The sequence below is a fragment of the Salmo salar genome, chromosome ssa06, assembly GCF_905237065.1.
Source record: "Salmo salar chromosome ssa06, Ssal_v3.1, whole genome shotgun sequence".
Taxonomy (NCBI): Eukaryota; Metazoa; Chordata; class Actinopteri; order Salmoniformes; family Salmonidae; genus Salmo; species Salmo salar.
In genome coordinates, this window is record NC_059447.1 from 95,080,628 (window position 1) to 95,096,771 (window position 16,144).

At 38.4% G+C, this 16,144-nt stretch overlaps 1 protein-coding gene across 1 annotated transcript in view; it reads right to left on the reverse strand.

Moving 5' to 3' along the window:
- Nucleotides 1–2,204: 2,204 nt before the first annotated feature.
- LOC106608380 (transcription factor AP-2-delta) overlaps nucleotides 2,205–16,144 on the reverse strand; it is a 45,792-nt gene continuing 31,852 nt past the window's right edge. The window contains exon 8 of the mRNA XM_045721250.1: nucleotides 2,205–2,972. Within this exon, the coding sequence (XP_045577206.1) occupies nucleotides 2,762–2,972 (211 nt within the window). The 3' untranslated portion in view covers nucleotides 2,205–2,761. The remainder of the gene's footprint in view (nucleotides 2,973–16,144) is intronic.

The following is a 16,144-nucleotide window of genomic DNA, read 5'->3' on the forward strand; positions in this document are numbered from 1 at the left end:
CTCACAATACTCCATACTGGCAAAGTGAAAACAGTTTCTGAGAAATTTTGCTGATAAAAAAAAAATAAAAACAGAAATGGTGTATTTACATCAGTATTTAGACCCTTTGCTATGAGGCTCAACATTGAGCTCAGGTGCATCCTGTTTCCATTGATCATCCTTGAGATATTTCTACAACTTGATTGGAGTCCACCTGTGGTAAATTCAATTAATTAGACATGATTTGGAAAAGCACACACCTGTCTTTATAAGGTCCCCCAGTTGACAGTGCATGTCAGAGCAAAAACCAAGCCTTGAGGTTGAAGGAATTGTCCCTAGAGCTCTGAGACAGGATTGTGTCGAGGGACAGCTCTGGGGAAGGGTACCAAAAATGTTCTGTAGCGTTGAAGGTTCCCAAGAATTTTGTGGCCTCCATCATTCTTAAATGGAAGAAGTTTGGAACCACCAAGACTCTTCCTAGAGCTGGCCGCCCAGCCAAACTGAGCAATCGGGGGAGAAGGGCCTTGGTCAGGGAGGTGACCAAGAACCCGATGGTCATTCTGACAGAGCTCTAGAGTTCCTCTGTGGAGATGGGAGAACCTTCTAGAAGGACAACCATCTCCACAGCACTCCACCAATCAGGCCTTAATAGTAGATTGGCCAGACGGAAGCCACTCCTCAGTAAAAGGCACATGATTCTCTGGTCTGATGAAACCAAGATTGAACTCTTTGGCCTGAATGCCAAGCGTCACGTCTGGAGGAAACCTGGCACCATCCCTACGGTGAAGCATGGTAGTGGCAGCATCATGCTGTGGAGATGTTTTGCAGTGGCATGGACTGGGAGACTAGTCAAGATTGAGGAAAAGATGAACAGAGGAAAGTATAGAGCAATCCTTGATGAAAACCTTCTCAAGAGCACTCAGGACCTCAGACTGGAGCAAAGGTTCACCTTCCAACAGGACAACAACCATAAGCACACAGCCAAGACAATGCAAGAGTGGCTTCCGGACAAGTCTCTGAATGTCCTTGATTGGCCCAGCCAGAGCCTGGACTTGAACCCGATCGAACATCTCTGGAGAAACCTGAAAATAGCTTTGCAGCAACGCTCTCCATCCAACCTGACAGAGCTTGAGAGGATCTGCAGAGAAGAATGGGAGAAACTTCCCAAATACAGGTGTGCCAAGCTTGTAGTATCATACCCAAGAAGACTCAAGGCTGTAATTGCTGCCAAAGGTGCATCAACAAAGTACTGACTAAAGGGTCTGAATACTTTAAGTAAATGTCATATTTTATTTTATTTATTTTAATTAGCAAGAATCTCACTATCTATCTATCTTTCTCCAAACCTCTGTGTTTGATTGTGTCATAAAGTCAGTAAGGTAAAACTCATGTTTTAACCCTAACTCTAACCTATAATGAGTTAATAGAGTCATATTTTAACCATTTGAAACCTAACTCTAACCTAGTATCTATAATGAGTTAATAGAGTCATATTTTAACCATTTGAAACCTAACTCTAACCTAGTATCTATAATGAGTTAATAAGTCTTATTTTAACCATTTGAAACCTAACTCTAACCTAGTATCTATAATGAGTTAATAGAGTCATATTTTAACCATTTGAAACCTAACTCTAACCTAGTATCTATAATGAGTTAATAGAGTCATATTTTAACCATTTGAAACCTAACTCTAACCTAGTATCTATAATGAGTTAATAGAGTCATATTTTAACCATTTGAAACCTAACTCTAACCTAGTATCTATAGTATCCTGCTGTCAGGTCTTCATTCTTCATGTTTGTCCTTTTCAGAAGTTCTTCCAATGAGTATTCAATCACCTGTTTATATTCAGAGGGTTAGGGTTAGGTGTTAGGGGTTAGGTGTTAGGGGTTAGGGGTTAGGGTTAGGGTTAGGGTTAGGGGTTAGGGGTTAGGGTTAGGGGAGGGTTAGGGTTAGGGTTAACCCTAACAGAGGGATTCACATCCAGGGTCTGTTATTATACGATACCACAACATGTTCTTGTATATTTGTTGTATGTAATTATGTGTGTGTGTGTGTATTGGTTGATTGATTGATTGACCCACCCACTACACAGGAACTAGTAGGAAGGAACATGTATCAATAGTTTTTATTGAACACAGGTAATTTAGAAGGTATGGTTTTAACATACAGTATATGTAATTCAAAGCCTACAAGAAAAGTTATTTAAATATTTATATATATATCTATACAAATGTTTATGAAGGGTCAAAGAGCTTGTATCGTAATTGTAGTTCTGGGGAGTGTACAAAGATAGACATGCACAACAAAATGTTTCTATGGCAACTGAATAGTCACCTTTACAAAATGGCAGAGTCTCAGAAATCTGGACTCACACACACGCACGCACGCACAGGCACACACACAAGCACAGGCACATGAACACACACACACACACTCTCACCAACATAGTGAACCCAGTCTCACACTCTCACCAACATAGTGAACCCAGACCCCAGTCTCTTGGTTCTAAAACGGTAAACATAATAACGGCATTAATTGCACTGTTCAGGTGGAGACTGGAGAACGTACTGTGTGTATGTGTGCGTATGTGTGTACATGTGTACCCCACTCCTCTCCCGTTGACTCCCAGATGGAGCTGACCAGAAGTCCCTGCCTCTACTTCCTGTTGTTCAGAATGAATAAATGTCTCTGTCAGTCTCCACAGAGATTAGCTCCTCCTCCCAGGGATCAAACCCTGACACACACAGGCACGTACACTGCACAGCACAGGGAAAGGGCTACTCTGTCTTTTCAGGTTTGCCGTCTTTATTGAGCAGCTCGCTGGTTTTCCGGACAGTTCCGGTCTTTTCCGTCTCCTGACCAGAGGTTTTCCCAGGGTTCCCGGCGGCAGAATGTTTATCCAGGAAGTTGAGCATCTCACTAAGAACGGTCTGGAAGGTGCTGAGGGCTGCGCACACTGCCGGAGTCCCGAATCCATGTGTGATCAGACTGGAGAACACAAACACATGAAGACATAAATATACACTACATATATAGACATTATATACATTATATTTACACTATATACACACTATACAGTGCATTCTGAAAGTATTCAGACCACTTCCCATTTTCCACATTTTGTTATGTTACGACCTTATTCTAAAATGTATTAAATAATTTTTTCTCCTCAATCTACACACAATAGCCCATAATGACAGAGCAAAAACACATTTTTAATAGTTTTTTTGCAAATGTATTAAAAATCAAAAACAGAAATACCTTATTTACATAAGTATCCAGACCCTTTGCTATGAGACTCGAAATTGAGCTCAGGTGCTTCCTGTTTCCATTGATTATCCTTGAGATGTTTCTACAACTTGATTGGAGTCCACCTGTGGTAAATTCAATTGATTGGACATGATTTGGAAAGGCACACACCTGTCTATATAAGGTCCCACAGTTGACAGTGCATGTCAGAGCAAAAACCAAGCCATGTGGTCGAAGGAATTGTCTGTGGAGCTGCGAGACAGGATTGTGTCGAGGCACAGATCTGGGGAAGGGTACCCCAAAATATTTCTGTAGCATTGAAGGTCCCCAAGAACACAGTGGCCTCCATCATTTTTAAATGTAAAAAGTTAGGAACCGCTAAGACTGTTCCTAGAGCTGGCCGCCTGGCCTTCCTGATCAATCGGGGGAGAAGGGCCTTGGTCAGGGAGGTGACCAAGAACCCGATGGTCACTCTGACAGAGCTCCAGAGTTCCTCTGTGGAGATGGGAGAACCTTCCAGAAGGACAACCATCTCTGCAGCACTCCACCAATCAGGACCTTATGGTAGAGGGGCCAGACGGAAGCCACTCCTCAGTAAAAGGCACATGATAGCAAGCTTGGAGTTTGCCAAAAGGCTCCTAAAGGACTCTCAGACCATGAGAAACAAGTTTCTCTGTCAGAGTGACCATCGGGTTCTTGGTCACCTTCCTGACCAAGGCCCTTCTACTCCTCTAGGAAGAGTCTTGGTGGTTCCAAACTTCTTCCATTTAAGAATGATGGAGGCCACTGTGTTCTTGGGGACCTTCAACGCTGAAGAAATGTTTTGGTACCCTTCCCCAGATGTTTTCCTCGACACAATCCTGTCTCGGAGCCCTACGGACAATTCCTTCGACCTCATGGCTTGGTTTTTGCTCTGACATGCACTGTCAACTGTGGGACCTTATATAGACAGGTGTGTGCCTTTCCAGATCATGTCTAATCAATGTAATTTTCCACACATGGACTCCAATCAAGTTGTAGAAACATCTCAAGGATGATCAATGGAAACAGGATGCACCTGAGCTCAATTTCGAAGTCTCATAGCAAAGGATCTGAATACTGATGTAATAAAGGTAATTGTGTTTTTTACTTTAAATACATTTGCAAAAATGTCTTCCGTCCTGTTTTCGCTTTGTCATTATGGGGTACTCTGTGTACATTGATGAGGATGTTTTTTTATTTAATCTATTTTTCGAATAAGGCCTGAATACTTTCCGAATGCACTGTACAGATATATATACACAATATACACTATATGGACACAATATACACTATATAGACATTATAAATACACTATATAGACATTATATAGACACTAGACAGACACTACACAGACACTATAGATATACAGTACCAGTCAAAAGTTTGGACACACCTACTGATTCAACGGTTTTACTTTATTATTACTATTTTCTACATTGCAGAATAATAGTGAAGACATAAACTATGAAATGACACATATGGAATCATGTAGTAACCAAAAAAGTGTTGATGAAATGAAAATATATTTTACATTATTCAATGTAGCCACCGTTTGCTATGATGACAGCTTTGCACACTCTCGCCATTCTCTAAACCAGCTTCGCCTGGAATGCTTTTCCACCAGTCTTGAAGGAGTTCCCACATATGCTGAGCACTTGTTGGCTGCTTTTCCTCCCTGCGGTCCAACTCATCCCAAACCATCTCAATTGGGTTGAGGTCGGGTGATTGTGGAGGCCAGGTCATCTGATGCAGCACTCCATCAATCTCCTTCTTGGTCAAACATCCCTTACACAGCCTGGAGGTGTGTCGGGTCATTGTCCTGTTGAAAAACAAATGATAGTCTCGCTAAGCGCAAACCAGATGGGATGGCGTATCACGGCAGAATGCTGTGTTAGCCATGCAGGTTAAGTGTGCCTTGAATTCTAAATACATCACAGACAGTGTCACCATTAAAGCACCCCCACACCATCACACCTCCTCCTCCATGCTTCACGGTGGGAACCAAACATGTGGAGATCATCCGTTCATCTACTCTGCATCTCACAATGACGGTTGGAACCAGAAGTCTCAAGTTTGGACTCATCAGACCAAAGGACAGATTTCCACAGGTCTAATGTCCATTGCTCGTGTTTCTTGGCCCAAGAAAGTCTCTTCTTCTTCTTGGTGTCTTTTAGTAGTGGTTTCTTTGCAGCAATTCAGACATGAAGGCCTGATTCACACATTCTCCTCTGAACAGTTGATATTGAGATGTGTCTGTTACTTTTATTTGGAGGAGGAGGTGTGATGGTGTGGGGGTGCTTTGATGGTGACACTGTCTGTGATTTATTTTGAATTCAAGGCACAATTAACCAGCATGGCTGCCACAGCATACTGCAGCAATACGCCATCCCATCCAGTTTGCTCTTAGTGGGACTATCATTTGGTTTTTAACAGGACAATGACCCAACACACCTCCAGGCTGTGTAAGGGCTATTTGACCAAGAAGCATAGTGATGAGTGCTGCATCAGATGACCTGGATTCTACATTCACCCGATCTCAACCCAATTGAGATGGTTTGGGATGAGTTAGACCACAGAGTATATTTATTTTTATTTCACCTTTATTTAACCAGGTAGGCTAGTTGAGAACAAGTCCTTTATTTAACCAGGTAGGCTAGTTGAGAACAAGTTCTCACTTACAACTGTGACCTGGCCAAGATAAAGCAAAGCAGTTCGACACATACAACAACACAGAGTTACACATGGAATAAACAAAACATACAGTCAATAATACAGTAGAAAAAGTCTATATACAGTGTGTGCAAATGAGGTAGGATAAGGGAGGTAAGGCAATAAATAGGCCATGGTGGCAAAGTAATTACAATATATCAATTAAACACTGGAGTGATAGATGTGCAGAAGATGAATGTGCAAGTAGAGATACTGGAGTGCAAAAGAGCAAGATAAATAAATAAATACAGTATGGGGATGAGGTAGTTGGATTGGCTATTCACAGATGGGCTATGTACAGGTGCAGTGATCTGTGAGCTGCTCTGACAGCTGGTGCTTAAAGCTAGTGAGGGAGATAAGAGTCTCCAGCTTCAGTGATTTTTGCAGTTCGTTCCAGTCATTGGCAGCAGAGAACTGGAAGGAAATGCGGCTAAAGGAAGAATTGGCTTTGGGGGTAACCAGTGAGATATACCTGCTGGAGCGCGTGCTACGGGTGGGTGCTGCTATTGTGACCAGTGTGCTGAGATAAGGCGGGGATTTACCTAGCAAAGACTTGTAGATGACCTGGAGCCAGTGGGTTTGGCGATGAGTATGAAGCGAGGGCCAGCCAACGAGAGCGTACAGGTCGCAGTGGTGGGTAGTATATGGGGCTTTGGTGACAAAACAGATGGCACTGTGATAGACTGCATCCAATTTGTTGAGTAGAGCGTTTGAGGCTATTTTGTAAGATCGGTAGGATAGTCAGTTTTACGAGGGTATGTTTGGCAGCATGAGTGAAGGATGCTTTGTTTCGAAATAGGAAGCCGAGTCTAGATTTAATTTTGGATTGGAGATGCTTAATGTGAGTCTGGAAAGAGAGTTTACAGTCTAGCCAGACACCTAGGTATTTGTAGTTGTCTACATATTCTAAGTCAGAACCGTCCAGAGTAGTGATGCTGACGGGCGGGCAGGTGCGGGCAGCGATCAGTTGAAGAGCATGCATTTAGTTTTACTTGCATTTAAGAGCAGTTGGAGGCCATGGAAGGAGAGTTGTATGGCATTGAAACTCGTCTGGAGGTTAGTTAACACAGTGTCCAAAGAACGGCCAGAAGTATACAGAATGGTTTCGTCTGCGTAGAGGTGGATCAGAGAATCACCAGCAGCAAGAGCGACATCATTGATGTATACAGAGAAGAGAGTCGGCCCGAGAATTGAACCCTGTGGCACCCCCATAGAGACTGCCAGAGGTCCGGACAGCAGGCCCTCCGATTTGATACACTGAACTCTATCAGAGAAGTAGTTGGTGAACCAGGCGAGGCAGTCATTTGAGAAGCCAAGGCTGTTGAGTCTGCCGATAAGAATGTGGTGATTGACAGAGTCGTAAGCCTTGGCCAGGTCGATGAATACGGCTGCACAGTAATGTCTTATCGATGGCGGTTATGATATCGTTTAGGACCTTGAGCGTGGCTGAGATGCACCCATGAAGGTACGGTGGGATTCGAAATGGTCAGTAATCTGTTTGTTAACTTGGCTTTCGAAGACCTTGGAAAGGCAGGGTAGGATAGATATAGGTCTGTAGCAGTTTGGGTCTAGAGTGTCTCCCGATTTGAAGAGGGGGATGATAGCGGCAGCTTTCAAATCTTTTGGAATCTCAGACGATACGAAAAAGAGGTTGAACAGGCTAGTAATATGGTTTGCAACAATTTCGGCTGATCATTTTAGAAAGAGAGGGTCCAGATTGTCTAGCCAGGCTGATTTGTAGGGGTCCAGATTTTGCAGCTCTTTCAGAACATCAGCTGACTGGATTTGGGTGAAGGAGAAATGGGGGAGGCTTCGGCGAGTTGCTGTGGGGGGTGCAGGACAGTTGACCGGGGTAGGGGTAGCCAGGTGGAAAGCATGGCCACCATATATATATACACTATATAGACCCTATAGACACTAAGTATACACTATATAGACCCTATAGACACTAAGTATACACTATATAGACCCTATAGACACTAAGTATACACTATATAGACACTAAGTATACACTATATAGACCCTATAGACACTAAGTATACACTATATAGACCCTATAGACACTAAGTATACACTATATAGACACTATAGAGACTAAGTATACACTATATAGACCCTATAGACACTAAGTATTCACTATATAGACACTATAGACACTAAGTATACACTATATAGACACTATAGACACTAAGTATACACTATATAGACACTATAGACACTAAGTATACACTATATAGACACTATAGACACTAAGTATACACTATATAGACACTATGTGTACACTGTATAGACATTATATAGACACTATATATACACACCATACACTATATATGCACTTAATACACTTCATACACAACATATACACTATATATATGGGGCGGCAGCGTAGCCTAGTGGTTAGAGCGTTGGACTAGTAACCAAAAGATTGCAAGATCGAATTCCCGAGCCGACAAGGTACAAATCTATCGTTCTGCCCCTGAACAAGGCAGTTAACCCACTGTTCCTAGGCCGTCATTGAAAATAAGAATGTGTTCTTAACCTGTTAGGGCTAGGGGGCAGCATTTGCACATCTGGATAAAAAAAATGTACTTGATTTAATCTGGTTACTAATCCTACCCAGTAACTAGAATATGCATATACTTATTATATATGGATAGAAAACACTCTAAAGTTTCTAAAACTGTTTGAATGGTGTCTGTGAGTATAACAGAACTCATTTGGCAGGCAAAACCCTGAGACATTTTCTGACAGGAAGTGGATACCTGATGTGTTGTATTGACTTTAAACCTATCCCATTGAAAAACACAGGGGCTGAGGAATATTTTGGCACTTCCTATTGCTTCCACTAGATGTCACCAGCCTTTACAAAGTGTTTTGAGTCTTCTGGAGGGAGATCTGACCGAACAAGAGCCATGGAACGATGATGTCCCATTAGACACCTGGCGCGCGAGTTCATGTTGGGTACCCTCGTTCCAATACGTTATAAAAGAGTATGCATTCGTCCACCTTGAATATTATTCATGTTCTGGTTAAAAAAGGCCCTAATGATTTATGCTATACAACGTTTGACATGTTTGAACGAACGTAAATATATTTTTTCCCCTCGTTCATGACGAGAAGTCCGGCTGGCTTAGATCATGTGCTAACAAGACGGAGATTTTTGGACATAAATGATGAGCTTTTTGGAACAAAACTACATTCGTTATGGACCTGTGATACCTGGAAGTGACATCTGATGAAGAGAATCAAAGGTAATGGATTATTTACATAGTATTTTCGATTTTAGATCTCCCCAACATGACGTCTAGTCTGTATCGCAACGCGTATTTTTCTGGGCGCAGTGCTCAGATTATTGCAAAGTGTGATTTCCCAGTAAGGTTATTTTTAAATCTGGCAAGTTGATTGCGTTCAAGAGATGTAAATCTATAATTCTTTAAATGACAATATAATATTTTACCAATGTTTTCTAATTTTAATTATTTAATTTGTGACGCTGACTTGACTGCCGGTTATTGGAGGGAAACGATTTCCTCAACATCAATGCCATAGTAAAACGCTGTTTTTGGATATAAATATGAACTTGATAGAACTCAAAATGCATGCATTGTCTAACATAATGTCCTAGGAGTGTCATCTGATGGAGATTGTAAAAGGTTAGTGCATCATTTTAGCTGGTTTTATGGTTTTGGTGACCCTATCTTTGACTTGACAAAACATTACACACAACTCTTGTAAATGTACTGTCCTAACATACTCTAAATTTATGCTTTCGCCGTAAAACCTTTTTGAAATCGTAAAACGTGGTTAGATTAAGGAGATGTTTATCTTTCAAAGGGTGTAAAATAGTTGTATGTTTGAAAAATTTGAATTTTGACATTTATTTGGATTCAAATTTGCCGCTCTTGAAATGCACCTGCTGTTGATGGAGTGCACCACGGGTGGCACGCTAGCGTCCCACCTAGCCCATAGAGGTTAACTGACTTGCCTAGTTAAATAAAGGTAAAATATATATATAAACTATAGAGACAATTTACACATCAGACACAATATAGACAATGTATACACTATATGGACACTGGAGACTCATATCTCCCTCTCTAACTTTAAGCAGCAGCTCACAGATCACTGCACCTGCACATAGCCCATCTGTAAACAGCCCATCCAACTACCTCATCCCCATAGTGTTATTAATTGTTTTTGCTCCTGTGCACCCCAGTATCTCTACTTGCACATTCATCTTCTGCACATCTACCATTCCAGTGTTTAGTTGCTAAATTGTAATTATTTCGCCATCATGGCCTATTTATTGCCTTACCTCAATTATCTTACTTCATTTGCACACACTGTATATAGACTTTTCTATTGTTATTGACTGTATGTTTGTTTATTCCATGTGTAACTCTGTGTTGTTGTTTGTGTCGCACAGCTTTGCTTTATCTTGGCCAGGTCGCAGTTGTAAATGAGAACTTGTTCTCAACTTGCTTACCTGGTTAAATAAAGGTGAATATATATATATATATATACAATATATATACAATCTCTATATAGATATATACTCTATGTACTACATAAACACTATATAAACACTATATACACTATATGGACATGATATAGACATATATATATTATATAGACACTACATATACACCATACCAACAATATATAGACATTATATAGGAACTATGTATACACTATATATATGCTACGTTTACAATATATATGCATTATATAGGCACTATACAGACTCAATATATACACTTTATAGACACTATATATTCACTATATACACTATATAGACACTATATGGACAATATAGAGAATATATATATACACTATATACATATATACACTATATAGACAATATATATTCACTATATACACTATATAGACACTATATATTCACTATATACACTATATAGACACTATATGGACAATATAGAGAATATATATATACACTATATACATATGTACACTATATAGACAATATATATTCACTATATACACTATATAGACACTATATATTCACTATATACACTATATAGACACTATATGGACAATATAGAGAATATATATATACACTATATACATATATACACTATATAGACACTATATATTCACTATATACACTATATAGACACTATATATTCACTATATAGACACTATATGGACAATATAGAGAATATATATATATATATACACTATATACACTATATAGACACTATATGGACAATATAGAGAATATATATATATACACTATATACATATATACACTATATAGACAATATAGAGAATATATATATATATACACTATATACACTATATAGACACTATATGGACAATATAGAGAATATATATATATATAGACTATATATAATATATATACACTATGAATACACTATATATATATATATTATATAGCCACTATATTGACACTGTACACACTATATATTCACTACATATACACTACATAGACAATATTTATACACTATATAGTGTCTATATATATATATACACTATCTAGATTATATACATATTATGTACACTACATAGACTATCTATATACACTATGTACACACTATATAGACACTACATATACACTACATAGACTATCTATATACACTATGTACACACTATATAGACACTACATATACACTACATAGACTATCTATATACACTATGTACACACTATATAGACACTACATATACACTACATAGACTATCTAAATACACTATGTACACACTATATAGACACTACATATACACTACATAGACTATCTATATACACTATGTACACACTACATATACACTACATATACACTACATAGACTATCTATATACACTATGTACACACTATATAGACACTACATAGACTATCTATATACACTATGTACACACTATATAGACACTACATATACACTACATAGACTATCTATATACACTATGTACACACTATATAGACACTATATGTACACTACATAGACTATCTAAATACACTATGTACACACTATATAGACACTATATATACACAGTATATAGACATTTTATAGACACTATATATACACTATATTCACAATAAACACTATATACATTTTATATGCACCTAATATGCTTCATACACTACATGCACTATATAGACACTATACACTCTACTGTATATATATATACACTATATAAACACTTTATATACTATATGGACACTATATATACACTATGTTTACACTATATGTACATTATATAGCCACTATATAAAGACTATATGTACATTATAAAGACACTATATATACAATATGTTTACACTATATGTACATTATAAAGCCACTATATAGACACTATATAAATACTATATGTACTTTATATAGACACTATGTTTACACTATATATACATTATATAGCCACTATATATACACTATGTTTACACTATATGTACATTATAAAGACACTATATATACACTATGTTTACACTATATGTACATTATATAGCCACTATATAAAGACTATATGTACATTATAAAGACACTATATATACACTATGTTTACACTATATGTACATTATAAAGCCACTATATAGACACTATATAAAGACTATATGCACATTATAAAGACACTATATATACACTATGTTTACACTATATGTACATTATAAAGACACTATATAGACACTATATATACACTATGTTTACACTATATGTACATTTTACATTTTAGTCATTTAGCAGACGCTCTTATCCAGAGCGACTTACAGTAGTGAATACATACATTTCATTTTCATTTCATGCATTTTTTTTGTACTGTATATGTACATTATATAGCCACTATATAGCCACTATATATATATACACTATGTTTACACTATATGTACATTATATAGCCACTATATAAAGACTATATGTACATTATAAAGACACTATATATACACTATGTTTACACTATATGTACATTATAAAGCCACTATATAGACACTATATAAAGACTATATGTACATTATAAAGACACTATATATACACTATGTTTACACTATATGTACATTATAAAGACACTATATAGACACTATATATACACTATGTTTACACTATATGTACATTTTACATTTTAGTCATTTAGCAGACGCTCTTATCCAGAGCGACTTACAGTAGTGAATACATACATTTCATTTTCATTTCATGCATTTTTTTTTGTACTGTATATGTACATTATATAGCCACTATATAGCCACTATATATATATACACTATGTTTACACTATATGTACATTATATAGCCACTATATAGACACTATATAAATACTATATGTACATTATATAGCCACTATAGAGACACTATATAAATACTATATGTACTTTATATAGACACTATATATACACTATCTTTACACTATATATACATTATATAGCCACTATATAGCGAATATATACATACACTATATATGCACTTAATATACTACATACACAAAATAAACACGATATCAGCTATATAGTCAACATATACTCTATATATACACTATATAGATACTATATAAACTATATAGACAATATATACTCTACATATACACTATATAGATACTATATAAACTTTATAGACAATATATACTCTACATATACACTATATAGATACTATATAAACTTTATAGACAATATTTACTCTACATATACACTATATAGACACTATATAGACACTATATGTATATTATTTAGACACAATATAGTCACTAGATATGTACTATATACACTACTGTTCAAACGTTTGGGGTCACTAAGAAATGTCCTTGTTTTCCATGAAAACTAACATGAAATGTGTTGCAAAATAGGAAATATAGTCAAGATGTTGACAAGGTTATAAATAATGATTCTTAATTGAAATAATAATTCTGTCCTTCAAACTTTGCTTTCTTCAAAAAATCCTCAATTTTCAGCAATTACAGCCTTGCTGACCTTTGGCTTTCTAGTTGTCAATTTGTTGAGGTAATCTGAAGAGATTTCACCCCATGCCTCCGTGAATTGGATTGGCTTGATGGGCATTTCTTACGTACCATACGGTCAAGCTGCTCCCACAACAGCTCAATAGGGTTGAGATCCGGTGACGGTGCTGGCCACTCCATTATAGACAGAATACCAGCTGACTGCTTCTTCCCTAAATAGTTCTTGTATAGTTTGGAGCTGTGCTTTGGGTCGTTGTCCTGTTGTAGGAGGAAATTGGCTCCAATTAAGTGCCGTCCACAGGGTATGGCATGGCGTTGCAAAATGGAGTGATAGCCTTCATTTTTCAAGATCCCTTTTACCCTGTACAAATCTCCCACTTTACCACCACCAAAGCAGCCCCAGACCATCACATTGCCTCCACCATAATGACAGATGGCGTCAAGCACTCCTCCAGCATCTTTTCATTTTTTCTGCATCTCACGAATGTTCTTCTTTGTGATCCGAACACCTCAAACTTAGATTAGCCTGTCCATAATACCTTTTTCCACTCTTTCTCTGTCCATTGTCTGTGTTTTTTTGCCCATCTTAATCTTTTATTTTTATTGGCCAGTCTGAGATATGGCTTTTTCTCTGCAACTCTGCCAAGAAGGCCAGCATCCCGGAGTCGCATCTTCACTGTTGATGTTGAGACTGGTGTTTTGCGGGTACTATTTAATGAAGCTGCCATTTGAGGACTTGTGAGGCATCTGTTTTTTCAAACTAGACATGTACTTGTCCTCTTGCTCAGATTTGCACCGTGGCCTCCCATTCCTCTTTCTATTCTGGTTAAAGCCAGTTTGCGCTGTTCTGTGAAGGGAGTAGTACACAGCGTTGTACGAGATCTTCAGTTTCTTGGCAACTTCTCACATGGAATAGCCTTAATTTCTCAGAACAAGAATAGACTGATGAGTTTCAGAAGAAAGTACTTTGTTTCTGGCCATTTTGTGCCTGTAATCGAACCCACAAATGCTGATGCTCCAGATACTCAACTAGTCTAAAGGCGGCCAGTTTTATTGCTTCTTTAATCAGGACAACAGTTTTCAGCTGTGCTAACATAATTGCAAAAGGGTTTTCTAATGATCATTTAGCCTTTTTAAAATGATAAACTTGGATTAGCTAACACAACGTGCCATTGGAACACAGGCGTGATGGTTGCTTATAATGGGTCTCTGTACGCCTATGTAGAAATGACATAAAAAATCTGCCGTTTCCAGCTACAATAGTAATTTACAACATTAACAATGTCTACACTGTATTTCTGATCAATTTGATGTTATTTTAATGGACAAAAATTTGCTTTTCGTTAAAAAACAAGGACATTTCTAAGTGACCCCAAACTTTTGAAGGGTAGTGTATATATATACTGCTCAAAAAAACAAAGGGAACACTAAAATAACACATCCTAGATCTGAATGAATGAAATAATCTTATTAAATACTTTTTTCTTTACATAGTTGAATGTGCTGACAACAAAATCACACAAAAATAATCAATGGAAATCCAATTTATCAACCCATGGAGGTCTGGATTTGGAGTCACACTCAAAATTAAAGTGGAAAACCACACTACAGGCGGATCCAACTTTGATGTAATGTCCTTAAAACAAGTCAAAATGAGGCTCAGTAGTGTGTGTGGCCTCCACGTGCCTGTATGACCTCCCTACAACGCCTGGGCATGCTCCTGATGAGGTGGCGGATGGTCTCCTGAGGGATCTCCTTCCAGACCTGGACTAAAGCATCCGCCACCTCCTGGACAGTGTGTGGTGCAACGTGGCGTTGGTGGATGGAGCGAGACATGATGTCCCAGATGTGCTCAATTGGATTCAGGTCTGGGGAACGGGCGGGCCAGTCCATAGCATCGATGCCTTCCTCTTGCAGGAACTGCTGACACACTCCAGCCACATGAGGTCTAGCATTGTCTTGCATTAGGAGGAACCCAGGGCCAACAGCACCAGCATATGGTCTCACAAGGGGTCTGAGGATCTCATCTCGGTACCTAATGGCAGTCAGGCTACCTCTGGCGAGCATATGGAGGGCTGTGCGGCCCCCCAAAGAAATGCCACCCCACACCATGACTGACCCACCACCAAACCGGTCATGCTAGAGGATGTTGCAGGCAGCAGAACGTTCTCCACGGCATCTCCAGACTCTGTCACGTCTGTCACATGTGCTCAGTGTGAACCTGCTTTCATCTGTGAAGAGCACAGGGCGCCAGTGGCGAATGTGCC